This window comes from Leptodactylus fuscus, chromosome 10 (assembly GCF_031893055.1).
Source record: "Leptodactylus fuscus isolate aLepFus1 chromosome 10, aLepFus1.hap2, whole genome shotgun sequence".
Taxonomy (NCBI): Eukaryota; Metazoa; Chordata; class Amphibia; order Anura; family Leptodactylidae; genus Leptodactylus; species Leptodactylus fuscus.
Window position 1 is genome coordinate 1,128,718 of NC_134274.1, and position 15,998 is coordinate 1,144,715.

The 15,998-nt window shown below is 57.4% G+C and overlaps 1 protein-coding gene across 1 annotated transcript in view; it reads left to right on the forward strand.

Annotated features, from left to right (window-relative positions):
- SHTN1 (shootin 1) overlaps window positions 1–15,989 on the forward strand; it is a 57,877-nt gene extending 41,888 nt beyond the window's left edge. The window contains 9 exon segments of the mRNA XM_075258517.1: window positions 4,372–4,477; window positions 5,098–5,180; window positions 6,775–6,884; window positions 7,138–7,221; window positions 12,049–12,093; window positions 12,174–12,294; window positions 12,539–12,644; window positions 12,646–12,678; window positions 14,852–15,989. Coding sequence (XP_075114618.1) covers window positions 4,372–4,477; window positions 5,098–5,180; window positions 6,775–6,884; window positions 7,138–7,221; window positions 12,049–12,093; window positions 12,174–12,294; window positions 12,539–12,644; window positions 12,646–12,678; window positions 14,852–14,945 — 782 coding nt within the window. The 3' untranslated portion in view covers window positions 14,946–15,989.
- The last annotated feature ends 9 nt before the right edge of the window (window positions 15,990–15,998 follow it).

Sequence of the window (15,998 nt, forward strand, 5' to 3'; positions counted from 1 at the left end):
TCAGGACTGTGCCCGCACCCCTTGTGTATACGCTGAGCCCCTCAGGACTGTGCCCGCACCCCTTGTGTATACGCTGTGCCCCTCAGGACTGTGCCCGCACCCCTTGTGTATACGCTGTGCCCCTCAGGACTGTGCCCGCACCCCTTGTGTATACGCTGTGCCCCTCAGGACTGTGCCCGCACCCCTTGTGTATACGCTGTGCCCCTCAGGACTGTGCCCGCACCCCTTGTGTATACGCTGAGCCCCTCAGGACTGTGCCCGCACCCCTTGTGTATACACTGAGCCCCTCAGGACTGTGCCCGCACCCCTTGTGTATACGCTGTGCCCCTCAGGACTGTGCCCGCACCCCTTGTGTATACTCTGTGCCCGCACCCCTTGTGTATACGCTGTGCCCCTCAGGACTGTGCCCACACCCCTTGTGTATACGCTGTGCCCCTCAGGACTGTGCCCGCACCCCTTGTGTATACGCTGTGCCCCTCAGGACTGTGCCCGCACCCCTTGTGTATACGCTGTGCCCCTCAGGACTGTGCCCGCACCCCTTGTGTATACGCTGTGCCCCTCAGGACTGTGCCCGCACCCCTTGTGTATACGCTGTGCCCCTCAGGACTGTGCCCGCACCCCTTGTGTATACGCTGTGCCCCTCAGGACTGTGCCCGCACCCCTTGTGTATACGCTGAGCCCCTCAGGACTGTGCCCGCACCCCTTGTGTATACGCTGTGCCCCTCAGGACTGTGCCCGCACCCCTTGTGTATACACTGTGCCCCACAGGACTGTGCCCGCACCCCTTGTGTATACACTGAGCCCCTCAGGACTGTGCCCGCACCCCTTGTGTATACGCTGTGCCCCTCAGGACTGTGCCCGCACCCCTTGTGTATACGCTGTGCCCCTCAGGACTGTGCCCGCACCCCTTGTGTATACGCTGTGCCCGCACCCCTTGTGTATACGCTGTGCCCCTCAGGACTGTGCCCGCACCCCTTGTGTATACGCTGTGCCCCTCAGGACTGTGCCCGCACCCCTTGTGTATACACTGAGCCCCTCAGGACTGTGCCCGCACCCCTTGTGTATACGCTGAGCCCCTCAGGACTGTGCCCGCACCCCTTGTGTATACGCTGTGCCCCTCAGGACTGTGCCCGCACCCCTTCTGTATACGCTGAGCCCCTCAGGACTGTGCCCGCACCCCTTGTGTATACGCTGAGCCCCTCAGGACTGTGCCCGCACCCCTTGTGTATACGCTGTGCCCCTCAGGACTGTGCCCGCACCCCTTCTGTATACGCTGAGCCCCTCAGGACTGTGCCCGCACCCCTTGTGTATACGCTGAGCCCCTCAGGACTGTGCCCACACCCCTTCTGTGTACGCTGTGCCCCTCAGGACTGTGCCCGCACCCCTTCTGTATGCGCTGTGCCCGCACCCCTTCTGTATATGCTGAGCCCCTCAGGACTGTGCCCGCACCCCTTCTGTATACGCTGAGCCCCTCAGGACTGTGCCCGCACCCCTTCTGTGTACGCTGTGCCCCTCAGGACTGTGCCCGCACCCCTTCTGTATACGCTGAGCCCCTCAGGACTGTACCCGCACCCCTTCTGTATACGCTGAGCCCCTCAGGACTGTGCCCGCACCCCTTCTGTGTACGCTGTGCCCCTCAGGACTGTGCCCGCACCCCTTCTGTATACGCTGTGCCCGCACCCCTTCTGTATACGCTGAGCCCCTCAGGACTGTACCCGCACCCCTTCTGTATACGCTGAGCCCCTCAGGACTGTGCCCGCACCCCTTCTGTATACGCTGAGCCCCTCAGGACTGTGCCCGCACCCCTTGTGTATACGCTGTGCCCGCACCCCTTCTGTGTACGCTGTGCCCCTCAGGACTGTACCCGCACCCCTTCTGTATACGCGGAGCCCCTCAGGACTGTGCCCGCACCCCTTGTGTATACGCTGTGCCCGCACCCCTTCTGTATACGCTGAGCCCCTCAGGACTGTGCCCGCATCCCTTCTGTATACGCTGTGCCCGCACCCCTTCTGTATACGCTGAGCCCCTCAGGACTGTGCCCGCACCCCTTCTGTATACGCTGTGCCCGCACCCCTTGTGTATACGCTGAGCCCCTCAGGACTGTGCCCGCACCCCTTGTGTGTACGCTGAGCCCCTCAGGACTGTGCCCGCACCCCTTGTGTGTACGCTGAGCCCCTCAGGACTGTGCCCGCACCCCTTCTGTATACGCTGAGCCCCTCAGGACTGTGCCCGCACCCCTTGTGTATACGCTGTGCCCGCACCCCTTCTGTATACGCTGTGCCCCTCAGGACTGTGCCCGCACCCCTTGTGTATACGCTGTGCCCCTCAGGACTGTGCCCGCACCCCTTGTGTATACGCTGTGCCCCTCAGGACTGTGCCCGCACCCCTTCTGTATACGCTGTGCCCCTCAGGACTGTGCCCGCACCCCTTGAGTATACGCTGAGCCCCTCAGGACTGTACCCGCACCCCTTCTGTATACGCTGAGCCCCTCAGGACTGTGCCCGCATCCCTTCTGTATACGCTGAGCCCCTCAGGACTGTGCCCGCACCTCTTGTGTATACGCTGTGCCCGCACCCCTTCTGTGTACGCTGTGCCCCTCAGGACTGTACCCGCACCCCTTCTGTATACGCTGAGCCCCTCAGGACTGTGCCCGCACCCCTTCTGTATACGCTGAGCCCCTCAGGACTGTGCCCGCACCCCTTGTGTATACGCTGTGCCCGCACCCCTTGTGTATACACTGAGCCCCTCAGGACTGTACCCGCACCCCTTCTGTATACGCTGTGCCCGCACCCCTTGTGTATACGCTGTGCCCGCACCCCTTGTGTATACGCTGAGCCCCTCAGGACTGTGCCCGCACCCCTTGTGTATACGCTGAGCCCCTCAGGACTGTGCCCGCACCCCTTCTGTATACGCTGAGCCCCTCAGGACTGTGCCCGCACCCCTTGAGTATACGCTGAGCCCCTCAGGACTGTGCCCGCACCCCTTGAGTATACGCTGAGCCCCTCAGGACTGTGCCCGCACCCCTTCTGTATACGCTGTGCCCGCACCCCTTCTGTGTACGCTGTGCCCCTCAGGACTGTACCCGCACCCCTTCTGTATACGCTGAGCCCCTCAGGACTGTGCCCGCACCCCTTGTGTATACGCTGTGCCCGCACCCCTTGTGTATACGCTGAGCCCCTCAGGACTGTGCCCGCACCCCTTCTGTATACGCTGAGCCCCTCAGGACTGTGCCCGCACCCCTTCTGTATACGCTGAGCCCCTCAGGACTGTGCCCGCACCCCTTGAGTATACGCTGAGCCCCTCAGGACTGTGCCCGCACCCCTTCTGTATACGCTGAGCCCCTCAGGACTGTGCCCGCACCCCTTGTGTATACGCTGTGCCCCTCAGGACTGTGCCCGCACCCCTTGTGTATACGCTGTGCCCCTCAGGACTGTGCCCGCACCCCTTGTGTATACGCTGTGCCCCTCAGGACTGTGCCCGCACCCCTTGTGTATACGCTGTGCCCCTCAGGACTGTGCCCGCACCCCTTCTGTATACGCTGAGCCCCTCAGGACTGTGCCCGCACCCCTTCTGTATACGCTGAGCCCCTCAGGACTGTGCCCGCACCCCTTGTGTATACGCTGAGCCCCTCAGGACTGTGCCCGCACCCCTTCTGTATACGCTGTGCCCCTCAGGACTGTGCCCGCACCCCTTGTGTATACACTGTGCCCCTCCCCAATCGTGCAGTCAGGTATAGTCTGACCTGAGAACACGGTGGCGGCCATGATGCTCTCCTGAAAACCCGGTAATATAAAGCTTGGGCACTGCGGGGTCACTCGGCGGGGCAGGGTCACTGTCAGAGGGGGCGGGGTTACATTCATCAGGGTGGGGTTACACTCAGAGGGGCGGGGTTACACTCGGCAGGGCGTGGTCACTGTTTAATTGCAGCGTCTCCTCCGCTAATCAGTCTGTGGGTGCGATCAGTGATGTCTGACACGTGACCAGTCCGGGCCGAGCTGCCATGAAGTTCCGTACACCAACCTTAGTCTTCTTGTTGCACAACCGCTTGCATCCGCCCTCTGGCTTGGCTCCTCCCTTGGTTACTATACCGCCCTCTGGCTTGGCTCCTCCCTTGGTTACTATACCGCCCTCTGGCTTGGCTCCTCCCTTGGTTGCTATACCGCCCTCTGGCTTGGCTCCTCCCTTGGTTACTATACCGCCCTCTGGCTTGGCTCCTCCCTTGGTTACTATACCGCCCTCTGGCTTGGCTCCTCCCTTGGTTACTATACCGCCCTCTGGCTTGGCTCCTCCCTTGGTTACTATACCGCCCTCTGGCTTACCTCAGCCCCTCCTCCATCTTGTCTTATTTCATGTCTTTTTTTCTGTCTCTAGTGGAAGAACTCCAGAAGAGGCTACAACAGGCGGAGAAAGCGGTACCGCCCCCTCCTCCACCACCGCCGCCACCCCCTCTGCCGCCGCCACCACCAAACCCCATCCGGTAAGATGTACAGTCTGAACAGCTGCTCCCTCCCCCTGTGTGTGTCCCCCCCCCCCCCCGTACAGCTGTCATGTGTCCGTCCCCCCCCCCGTACAGCTGTCACGTGTGTGTCCCCCCCCGTACAGCTGTCACGTGTGTGTCCCCCCCCCCGTACAGCTGTCACGTGTGTACCCCCCCCCTCCCCTTACAGCTGTCACGTGTGTCCCCCCCCCCCGTACAGCTGTCACGTGTGTCCCCCCCGTACAGCTGTCATGTGTGTGTCCCCCCCCCCCGTACAGCTGTCATGTGCGTGTGTCCCCCCTCCCACCCCTTATAGCTGTCATGTGCCCCCCCTCCCCCCCTTATAGCTGTCATGTGCCCCCCCCTCCCCCCCTTACAGCTGTCATGTGCCCCCCCTCCCCCCCTTATAGCTGTCATGTGCCCCCCCTCCCCCCCTTATAGCTGTCATGTGCCCCCCCTCCCCCCCCCTTATAGCTGTCATGTGCCCCCCCTCCCCCCCTTATAGCTGTCATGTGCCCCCCCTCCCCCCCTTATAGCTGTCATGTGCCCCCCCTCCCCCCCCTTATAGCTGTCATGTGCCCCCCCCTCCCCCCCTTATAGCTGTCATGTGTCCTCCGCAGGTCCCTGATGTCTATTATCCGGAAGAAGCCCTCAGTGACGGTCGCCGTGGTGAAGCCAGAGAGCGCCCCCCAAGCGGACAGCGGTAAGACCCCCCACCCCACCCGGTAATATTGGGGGCTGTTGTCCTTTCTCCCCCTTTGTCCTCAGTTAACACGACGGGTAATTTCTGCCTCTTAATAATAAGCATCTTGTTCTGTAAAGTGGAGAATTAAGTGCCCCCCCCCCCCCACTGGCAGCCTCGCCCCCCCCCCCCCACACTGGCAGCCTCGCCCCCCACACTGGCAGCCTCGCACACCCCCCCCCCCCCCCCGCCCCCCACTGGCAGCCTCTCCCCCCGCCCCCCCCCCCCCGCGGCCGCCACCGACAGCTCCGAGTCATTCACAATGTAAGGCCGCAAATCTCAAACTCCGTTTCCCTTTGTATTAATAAGTTAATTGAGGGTTAAGCGGCTGTCAGCTCCGAAACCGGGGCCCCGCAGGAGAGCGCCGCGCTTAAAGGGGCCACAGAGCGGGGATTACAGAACAATGAGGGAGGGGCCGCAGAGCAGGATTAGAGATCACTGGGGAGGGGCTGCAGAGCGGAGATTAGAGATCACTGGGGGAGGGGCTGCAGAGCGGAGATTAGAGATCACTGGGGGAGGGGCTGCAGAGCGGAGATTAGAGATCACTGGGGGAGGGCCACAGAGCAGGGAATAGAGATCACTGGGGGAGGGGCCACAGAGCAGGGAATAGAGATCACTGGGGGAGGGGCCACAGAGCGGAGATTAGAGATCACTGGGGGAGGGGCCGCAGAGCAGGGATTAGAGATCACTGGGGGAGGGGCCACAGAGCAGGGAATAGAGATCACTGGGGGAGGGGCCACAGAGCGGAGATTAGAGATCACTGGGGGAGGGGCCGCAGAGCGGAGATTAGAGATCACTGGGGGAGGGGCCGCAGAGCAGGATTAGAGATCACTGGGGGAGGGGCCGCAGAGCAGGGATTAGAGAACACTGGGGGAGGGGCCACAGAGCGGAGATTAGAGATCACTGGGGGAGGGGCCGCAGAGCAGGGATTAGAGATCACTGGGGAGGGGCTGCAGAGCGGGGATTAGAGATCACTGGGGGAGGGGCCACAGAGCGGAGATTAGAGATCACTGGGGGAGGGGCCGCAGAGCCGGATTAGAGATCACTGGTGGAGGGGCTGCAGAGCGGAGATTAGAGATCACTGGGGGAAGGGCCGCAGAGCAGGATTAGAGATCACTGGGGGAGGAGCTGCAGAGCGGGGATTAGAGATCACTGGGGGAGGGGCTGCAGAGCGGGGATTAGAGATCACTGGGGGAAGGGCCGCAGAGCAGGATTAGAGATCACTGGGGGAGGAGCTGCAGAGCGGGGATTAGAGATCACTGGGGGAGGGGCTGCAGAGCGGGGATTAGAGATCACTGGGGGAAGGGCCGCAGAGCAGGATTAGAGATCACTGGGGGATGGTCCTGCTTTTGGGGGGCCCTGCTCGTGTGTCCGCCTTTCGGCACCCCTTCCCTCCCTCCCTTCCTACTGCTCTCCCTATGTGTCAGTCTTCACTGAACCTCTAGCATTGTGTTTGAGGCAGGAGGCTCAGATTGAGCAGAGGATTGTGGGAGGATCTTTAGGGGCTCCTGCTGAGACATTTGGGGGGCCCTGATCTGCCAGTCCTTCTCTCCAGCAGGGAATGTGGGGGACCTGAAGCGGCAGGCGGTGGAGGAGATGATGGACCGTATCAAGAAAGGCGTCCACCTGCGGCCGGTGCAGCAGACGGTGCGAGCGAAGCCTCAGGTGAGAGGTCACTGATGGACTGTGCTGCAGACTGTGACATCCAACCTTAGGCACATACTCCGGCCACATCCAAAGCTGCAGTCTCAGGTCTCCTGTTATATACCTGTCAGCTCTGGATGTGACTGGAGTATGCGACGTGATATAATGGCACTATTGTGTCTGCAGCTCTGGATGTGACTGGAGTATAAGACATGATGTGTATGCTGTGTACGGTATCAGATGTGTAAAGCGTTACTCCACTTTATATGACCAGGTGGCTCCTCCAGAGCTGGGGCCCCCAGTGGTCCCCCCAGTGAACAACCCGACGCCCCCTACTGCAATTTTGGAAGAAGCAACAGTAAGCCTAGTGCATGCCTGCAGTGATGTCAATGTGTAGCATGCGGTGATGACATCATCTGTGGTTAGCTCCTCCCCTCCGCATTCTCATCTTTTTTTTTTTTTTTTCCTCCTTCCATCCATCTTGTCTCACGGCCTCCATGTCCAGAATATTCGTCGCCTCATAGACTCTGCCGCTCTTTTCCTTCACTTACCATTATCTGCCGCGGTGCGATCAACATTTGCACATTTGTCAAATAAATGGGAAACCCGTCCTTGAGTCGTTAATAAAGATGTAATTTACTATAAATGGGCTCAAGTGGAAGACGGGAGGAGGAAGAGGGGAGTGCGGAGTGCCGCCATTGTGTGCAAACAATAGACGCCGGCTCCTTTATATCACAAGGTGTCGCGCATTCTGTCATTTCCCAGGTTCATGACAAGCTCCATACACTGCTGAGTGAATATATACAACCCCACCCCCATCTACAGCGCCCCCTGCACTCACAGATAAGAGCACCATGAATGGGCACTACAGCGCCAAAACCATCACAAAACCGATAGTAATAGATTGTATTCCCGTCCTACAGTCGGCCTCTCCTCTCCTGACATGGCTGATAATAGATAGTAATAGATTGTATTCCCCTGTCCTACAGTCGGCCTCTCCTCTCCTGACATGGCTGATAACAGATAGTAATAGATTGTATTCTCCTGTCCTACAGTCGGCCTCTCCCCTCCTGACATGGCTGATAACAGATAGTAATAGATTGTATTCTCCTGTCCTACAGTCGGCCTCTCCTGACATGGCTGATAACAGATAGTAATAGATTGTATTCTCCTGTCCTACAGTCGGCCTCTCCTCTCCTGACATGGCTGATAACAGATAGTAATAGATTGTATTCCCCTGTCCTACAGTCGGCCTCTCCTCTCCTGACATGGCTGATAACAGATAGTAATAGATTGTATTCCCCTGTCCTACAGTCGGCCTCTCCTCTCCTGACATGGCTGATAACAGATAGTAATAGATTGTATTCCCCTGTCCTACAGTCGGCCTCTCCCCTCCTGACATGGCTGATAACAGATAGTAATAGATTGTATTCTCCTGTCCTACAGTCGGCCTCTCCTCTCCTGACATGGCTGATAACAGATAGTAATAGATTGTATTCCCCTGTCCTACAGTCGGCCTCTCCTCTCCTGACATGGCTGATATCAGATAGTAATAGATTGTATTCCCCTGTCCTACAGTCGGCCTCTCCTCTCCTGACATGGCTGATAACAGATAGTAATAGATTGTATTCCCCTGTCCTACAGTCGGCCTCTCCCCTCCTGACATGGCTGATAACAGATAGTAATAGATTGTATTCTCCTGTCCTACAGTCGGCCTCTCCTCTCCTGACATGGCTGATAACAGATAGTAATAGATTGTATTCCCCTGTCCTACAGTCGGCCTCTCCTCTCCTGACATGGCTGATAACAGATAGTAATAGATTGTATTCCCCTGTCCTACAGTCGGCCTCTCCTCTCCTGACATGGCTGATAACAGATAGTAATAGATTGTATTCCCCTGTCCTACAGTCGGCCTCTCCCCTCCTGACATGGCTGATAACAGATAGTAATAGATTGTATTCCCCTGTCCTACAGTCGGCCTCGCCTCTCCTGACATGGCTGATAACAGATAGTAATAGATTGTATTCCCCTGTCCTACAGTCGGCCTCTCCTCTCCTGACATGGCTGATAACAGATAGTAATAGATTGTATTCCCCTGTCCTACAGTCGGCCTCTCCTCTCCTGACATGGCTGATAACAGATAGTAATAGATTGTATTCCCCTGTCCTACAGTCGGCCTCTCCTGACATGGCTGATAACAGATAGTAATAGATTGTATTCTCCTGTCCTACAGTCGGCCTCTCCTCTCCTGACATGGCTGATAACAGATAGTAATAGATTGTATTCCCCTGTCCTACAGTCGGCCTCTCCTGACATGGCTGATAACAGATAGTAATAGATTGTATTCTCCTGTCCTACAGTCGGCCTCTCCTCTCCTGACATGGCTGATAACAGATAGTAATAGATTGTATTCCCCTGTCCTACAGTCGGCCTCTCCTCTCCTGACATGGCTGATAACAGATAGTAATAGATCGTATTCTCCTGTCCTACAGTCGGCCTCTCCTCTCCTGACATGGCTGATAACAGATAGTAATAGATTGTATTCTCCTGTCCTACAGTCGGCCTCTCCTCTCCTGACATGGCTGATAACAGATAGTAATAGATTGTATTCCCCTGTCCTACAGTCGGCCTCTCCTCTCCTGACATGGCTGATAACAGATAGTAATAGATTGTATTCTCCTGTCCTACAGTCGGCCTCTCCTCTCCTGACATGGCTGATACCAGATAGTAATAGATTGTATTCTCCTGTCCTACAGTCGGCCTCTCCTCTCCTGACATGGCTGATAACAGATAGTAATAGATTGTATTCTCCTGTCCTACAGTCGGCCTCTCCTCTCCTGACATGGCTGATAACAGATAGTAATAGATTGTATTCCCCTGTCCTACAGTCGGCCTCTCCTCTCCTGACATGGCTGATATCAGATAGTAATAGATTGTATTCCCCTGTCCTACAGTCGGCCTCTCCTCTCCTGACATGGCTGATAACAGATAGTGATAGATTGTATTCCCCTGTCCTACATTAACAGATAGTAATAGATTGTATTCCCCTGTCCTACAGTCGGCCTCTCCCCTCCTGACATGGCTGATAACAGATAGTTAATAGATTGTATTCCCCTGTCCTACAGTCGGCCTCTCCCCTCCTGACATGGCTGATAACAGATTAGTAATAGATTGTATTCTCCTGTCCTACAGTCGGTCTCTCCTCTCCTGACATGGCTGATAACAGATAGTAATAGATTGTATTTTCTGTCCTACAGTCGGCCTCTCCTGACATGGCTGATAACAGATAGTAATAGATTGTATTCTCCTGTCCTACAGTCGCCTCTCTCCTCTCCTGACATGGCTGATAACAGATAGTAATAGATTGTATTCCCCTGTCCTACCAGTCGGCCTCTCTCTGACATGGCTGATAACAGATAGTAATAGATTGTATTCTCCTGTCCTACAGTCGGCCTCTTCCTCTCCTGACATGGCTGATAACAGATAGTAATAGATTGTATTCTCCTGTCCTACAGTCGGCCTCTCCCCTCCTGACATGGCTGATAACAGATAGTAATAGATTGTATTCCCCTGTCCTACAGTCGGCCTCTCCCCTCCTGACATGACTGATAACAGATAGTTAATAGATTGTATTCCCCTGTCCTACAGTCGGCCTCTCCTCTCCTGACATGGCTGATAACAGATAGTAATAGATTGTATTCCCCTGTCCTACAGTCGGCCTCTCCCCTCCTGACATGGCTGATAACAGATAGTAATAGATTGTATTCTCCTGTCCTACAGTCGGCCTCTCCTCTCCTGACATGGCTGATAACAGATAGTAATAGATTGTATTCTCCTGTCCTACAGTCGGCCTCTCCCCTCCTGACATGGCTGATAACAGATAGTAATAGATTGTATTCCCCTGTCCTACAGTCGGCCTCTCCTCTCCTGACATGGCTGATAACAGATAGTAATAGATTGTATTCCCCTGTCCTACAGTCGGCCTCTCCCCTCCTGACATGGCTGATAACAGATAGTAATAGATTGTATTCCCCTGTCCTACAGTCGTGCCTCTCCCCTCCTGGACCATGGCTGATAACAGATAGTAATAGATTGTATTCCCCTGTCCTACAGTCGGCCTCTCTCCTCTCCTGACATGGCTGATAACAGATAGTAATAGATTGTATTCCCCTGTCCTACAGTCGGCCTCTCCTCTCCTGACATGGCTGATAACAGATAGTAATAGATTGTATTCTCCTGTCCTACAGTCGGGCCTCTCCTCTCCTGACATGGCTGATAACAGATAGTAATAGATTGTATTCTCCTGTCCTACAGTCGGCCTCATCCTCTCCTGACATGGCTGATAACAGATAGTAATAGATTGTATTCTCCTGTCCTACAGTCGGCCTCTCTCCCCTCCTGACATGGCTGATAACCAGATAGTAATAGATTGTATTCTCCTGTCCTACAGTCGGCCTCTCCTCTCCTGACATGGCTGATAACAGATAGTAATAGATTGTATTCCCCTGTCCTACAGTCGGCCTCTCTCCTCTCCTGACATGGCTGATAACAGATAGTAATAGATTGTATTCCCCTGTCCTACAGTCGGCCTCTTCCTGACATGGCTGATAACAGATAGTAATAGATTGTATTCTCCTGTCCTACAGTCGGCCTCTTCCTCTCCTGACATGGCTGATAACAGATAGTAATAGATTGTATTCTCCTGTCCTACAGTCGGCCTCTCCTCTCCTGACATGGCTGATAACAGATAGTAATAGATTGTATTCTCCTGTCCTACAGTCAGCCTCTCCTGACATGGCTGATAACAGATAGTAATAGATTGTATTCTCCTGTTCTACAGTCGGGCCTCTTCCTGACATGGCTGATAACAGATAGTAATAGATTGTATTCCCCTGTCCTACAGTCGGCCTCTCCTCTCCTGACATGGCTGATAACAGATAGTAATAGATTGTATTTCCCCTGTCCTACAGTCGGCCTCTCCTCTCCTGACATGGCTGATAACAGATAGTAATAGATTGTATTCTCCTGTCCTACAGTCGGCCTCTCCTCTCCTGACATGGCTGATAACAGGGAGCAGTAGTTTGTAGTTTCTGTGTAATATTTGGGTTGTGTGTGCTCCTCTGGGGCGGTCCTTGGTTTAGTCCGGCCCCTGCTGTGTAATAATCCTGGTTATATGTCTCTCCAGGTGGATAAGTCTCACAGTGCCGTCCAGGAGTTGCGGGGGATTCTGGTAAGTAGTGATGTTCTGTTTCTAACAATCGCCCCCCCTTTGTGCTCTGTTACGTGTGACCGTGCCTCTCCTCTCTTTAGGATACTATAGGCTCCACCCCCAGCAGGAAGCGACTTGGGGCCATGGCTGCAGCTTCCACGGAAAGTGAACTGGAAAGAATTTTACGGCGCCGTAAAGTGACGACTGAGCAAGAAGCATCTGGTAAGTACCGGGATAAAGAATAAGGTCTGTATGTGCAGGAGGGGCGGAGCATGGCACACTGTGGCGCCTCATATGCAAATCCCTGGAGGGCCAAACCATCTCTGGGCCCTTTGTGATACTTTATAGAATGTAATGATGATAGCGGTGCTAGTGATGATGACGACTGTGTAGATGATGATGGTGACTGTGTAGAGGACGATGATTGTATGACCTTCTTCTTTGCTTCTCCTCTCTCGCGCTGCAGCAGCCGGGGCCCTCTGTGCCCTGGAATCCAAGTCAATGCCGCTCCTGGGCCCCCCTGCCAGTCAGAGTGTGACAGGAGGAGTTGGGGAAGGACAGCTGCTGCTCCTCCGATAAGCGGCACCACCCCAAGGTGTCCTCTCAGTAAGTAAATGGAAATGTCTGGTCAGCTTCAGTTACTGGGGGGGGAGGGGCAGTGCTCTGGCCCCCTCCCGCCCCTTCCTAACCTGCTCTGGCCCCCTTCTAACCTGCTCTGGCCCCCTCCTAACCTGCTCTGGCCCTCTCCCGCCCCTTCCTAACCTGCTCTGGCCCTCTCCCTCCCCCTCCTAACCTGCTCTGGCCCCCTCCCGCCCCTTCCTAACCTGCTCTGGCCCCCTTCTAACCTGCTCTGGGCCCCCTCCTAACCTGCTCTGGCCCTCTCCCGCCCCTTCCTAACCTGCTCTGGCCCTCTCCCTCCCCCTCCTAACCTGCTCTGTGCCCCCTCCCGCCCCCTCCTAACCTGCTCGTTGTTGCCCCCCTCCTGCCCCTCCTCCTAACCTGCTCTAGCCCCCTCCTAACCTGCTCTGGCCCTCTCCCGCGCCCCTTTCCTAACCTGCTCTGGCCCTCTCCCTCCCCCTCCTAACCTGCTCTGGCCCCCTCCCGCCCCTTCCTAACCTGCTCTGGCCCCCTTCTAACCTGCTCTGGCCCCCTCCTAACCTGCTCTGGCCCTCTCCCGCCCCTTCCTAACCTGCTCTGGCCCTCTCCCTCCCCCTCCTAACCTGCTCTGGCCCCCCTCCCGCCCCTTCCTAACCTGCTCTGGCCCCCCTCCCGCCCCTTCCTAACCTGCTTTGAGCCCCCTACCCACTCCCTTCTAACCTGCTCTGGCCCCCTCCCGCCCCCTTCCTATCCCGCTCTGGCCCCCTCCTAACCTGCTCTGGGCCCCCTTCTGCCCCTTCCTAACCTGCTCGGGCTGCCCCCTCCTAACCTGCTCTGGCCCCCTCCCCCGCCCCCTCCTAACCCGGTCTGGCCCCCTCCTAACCTGCTCTGGCCCCCTCCTAACCTGCTCTGGCCTCCCTCCTAACCTGCTCTGGCCCTCTCCTAACCTGCTCTGGCGCGCCCCTCCTAACCTGCTCGGGCGCCCCCTCCCGGCCCCCCTCCTAACCTGCTCGGTTGCCCCCTCCCGCCCCCTCCTAACCTGCTCGGGCCCCCTCCTGCCCCCCTCCTAACCTGCTCTAGCCCCCTCCTAACCTGCTCTGGCCCCCTCCCGCCCCTTCCTAACCTGCTCTGGCCCCCTCCCCGCCCCCCTCCTAACCTGCTCTGGCCCCCTCCCGCCCCTTCCTAACCTGCTCTGCCCCCTTCTAACCTGCTCTGGCCCCCCTCCTAACCTGCTCTGGCCCTCTCTCCCGCCCCTTCCTAACCTGCTCTGGCCCTCTCCTCCCCCTCCTAACCTGCTCTGGCCCCCTCCCGCCCCTTCCTAACCTGCTCTGGCCCCCTCCCGCCCCTTCCTAACCTGCTTTGGCCCCCTACCACTCCCTTCTAACCTGCTCTGGCCCCCCTCCCGCCCCTTCCTATCCCGCTCTGGCCCCCTCCTAACCTGCTCTGGCCTCCCTTCTGCCCCTTCCTAACCTGCTCGGGCCCCCTCCTAACCTGCTCTGGCCCCCTCCCGCCCCCTCCTAACCCGGTCTGGCCCCCCTCCTAACCTGCTCTGGCCCCCTCCTAACCTGCTCTGGCCCCCTCCTAACCTGCTCTGGCCCCTCTCCTAACCTGCTCTGGCCCCCTCCTAACCTGCTCGTTGGCCCCTCTACCGCTCCCTCCTAACCTGCTCGGTGCCCCCTCCCGCCCTCCTCCTAACCTGCTCGGGCCCCCCTCCTGCCCCCTCCTAACCTGCTCTAGCCCCCTCCTAACCTGCTCTGGCCCCCTCCCGCCCCTTCCTAACCTGCTCTGGCCCCCTCCCTGCCCCCTTCCTAACCTGCTCTGGCCCCCTCCCGCCCCCCTCCTAACCTGCTCTGGCCCCTCCCGCTCCCCTTCTAACCTGCTCTGGCCCCCCTCCTAACCTGCTCTGGCCCCCTCCTAACCTGCTCTGGCCCCCCTCCTAACCTGCTCTGGCCCCCTCCTAACCTGCTCGGGCCCCCTCCCGCCCCCCTCCTAACCTGCTCGGGCCCCCTCCTAACCTGCTCTAGCCCCCCTCCTAACCTGCTCTGGCCCCCTCCCCGCCCCTTCCTAACCTGCTCTGGCCCCTCCCGCCCCTCCTAACCTGCTCTGGCCCCCTCCCGCCCCTCCTAACTTGCTCGGGCCTCCTCCCGCCCCCCTCCTAACCTGCTCTGGTCTCTCTTCTTAGCTCTGCAGAGACTTTGGGATATGCAGAAAATGGAGAGAAACTGGAGCCGACCCTGAGCTCAGTGAAGCTTCAGCCCTCGGGCGACTCGAGCTAACCTGGACACAGGTGACAAGAAAGGGAAGGACGCGGACAGTTCACACTGCTAACAGGGCGGCAGCGGCCTCCGCCATGATGTCACGAGCACAAGACGCCCCCGATCTGGCAGGGCTGGTCCCCGGGGAGAGGGGCTGTGCTTCCTCACCTCCACTCCTCACTTCTCAGCACAAAGCTTCAATATCAGCAGCAGATTCACAAAACTGAAGCCAAATGACGGGGAGATTACGCCCCCTCCCCCCATCATACCGCCCAGACCTCAGGACGGAGGGACGCCATATTTTACTTCCTTGCTGTGATGGTCGCCTACAACAGACTGCCCCAGAATGTCAGGCGGCAGGCACCTAAAAGGGACGCCAATCCTGAGCTGTAGCTGACCCATCAGGTGCCCCATAAGTCCGGCACTGCTGCTGCCCTATAGGGGGGCAGCAGACTTTGGTACATCTGTATGGGGAGTTGTAGCGCCCCTGTAACTTCTCTAGATATTAGTTGTCAGTCGGGTACTTAAGCTCCGCCTAGAAATTGGTCGTGGCAGACCGTGGAGGGTTAAGGGCCACAATACTCTCCTCCCCCCCACCCCCCCCCCCCCATTCTTTCGGCCGTCAGTCTCCTCCTCCTTGGGATTTGTGCGGTTCTTCTTTGGCTCCGGTTTTGTGAATGTGGCTCCCATCATCTCTCCGGGTAAAGGGCTGATTTCACCCCCAATGCAGTAGGCGGAGCCTGCATGGTGGCAGCGGAGTATCACATGTCCACCTGGTCTGTGACCAGGAGCGCCTCTCAGGGGTCACATTATGTGAGGTTTGTAAGTATGTGCCCCCACTGCCCCTATGACACAAGCGGTTTCACTTCTACATTCCCATATTACTCGCCCCTTCCGTGGCCGCTGCTCGCTTCTCAGGGTGATCTGCTGCGTTCTGATAGGTTGCATTGCTTTGGATGATGATGAGGCGGCGGCAGTGTGCTGCACTACAAGGCCCAGCTCCAGCGCACTGGATGATGATGAGGCGGCAGTGTGCTGCACTACACAAGGCCCAGCCCAGCTCCAGCGCACTGG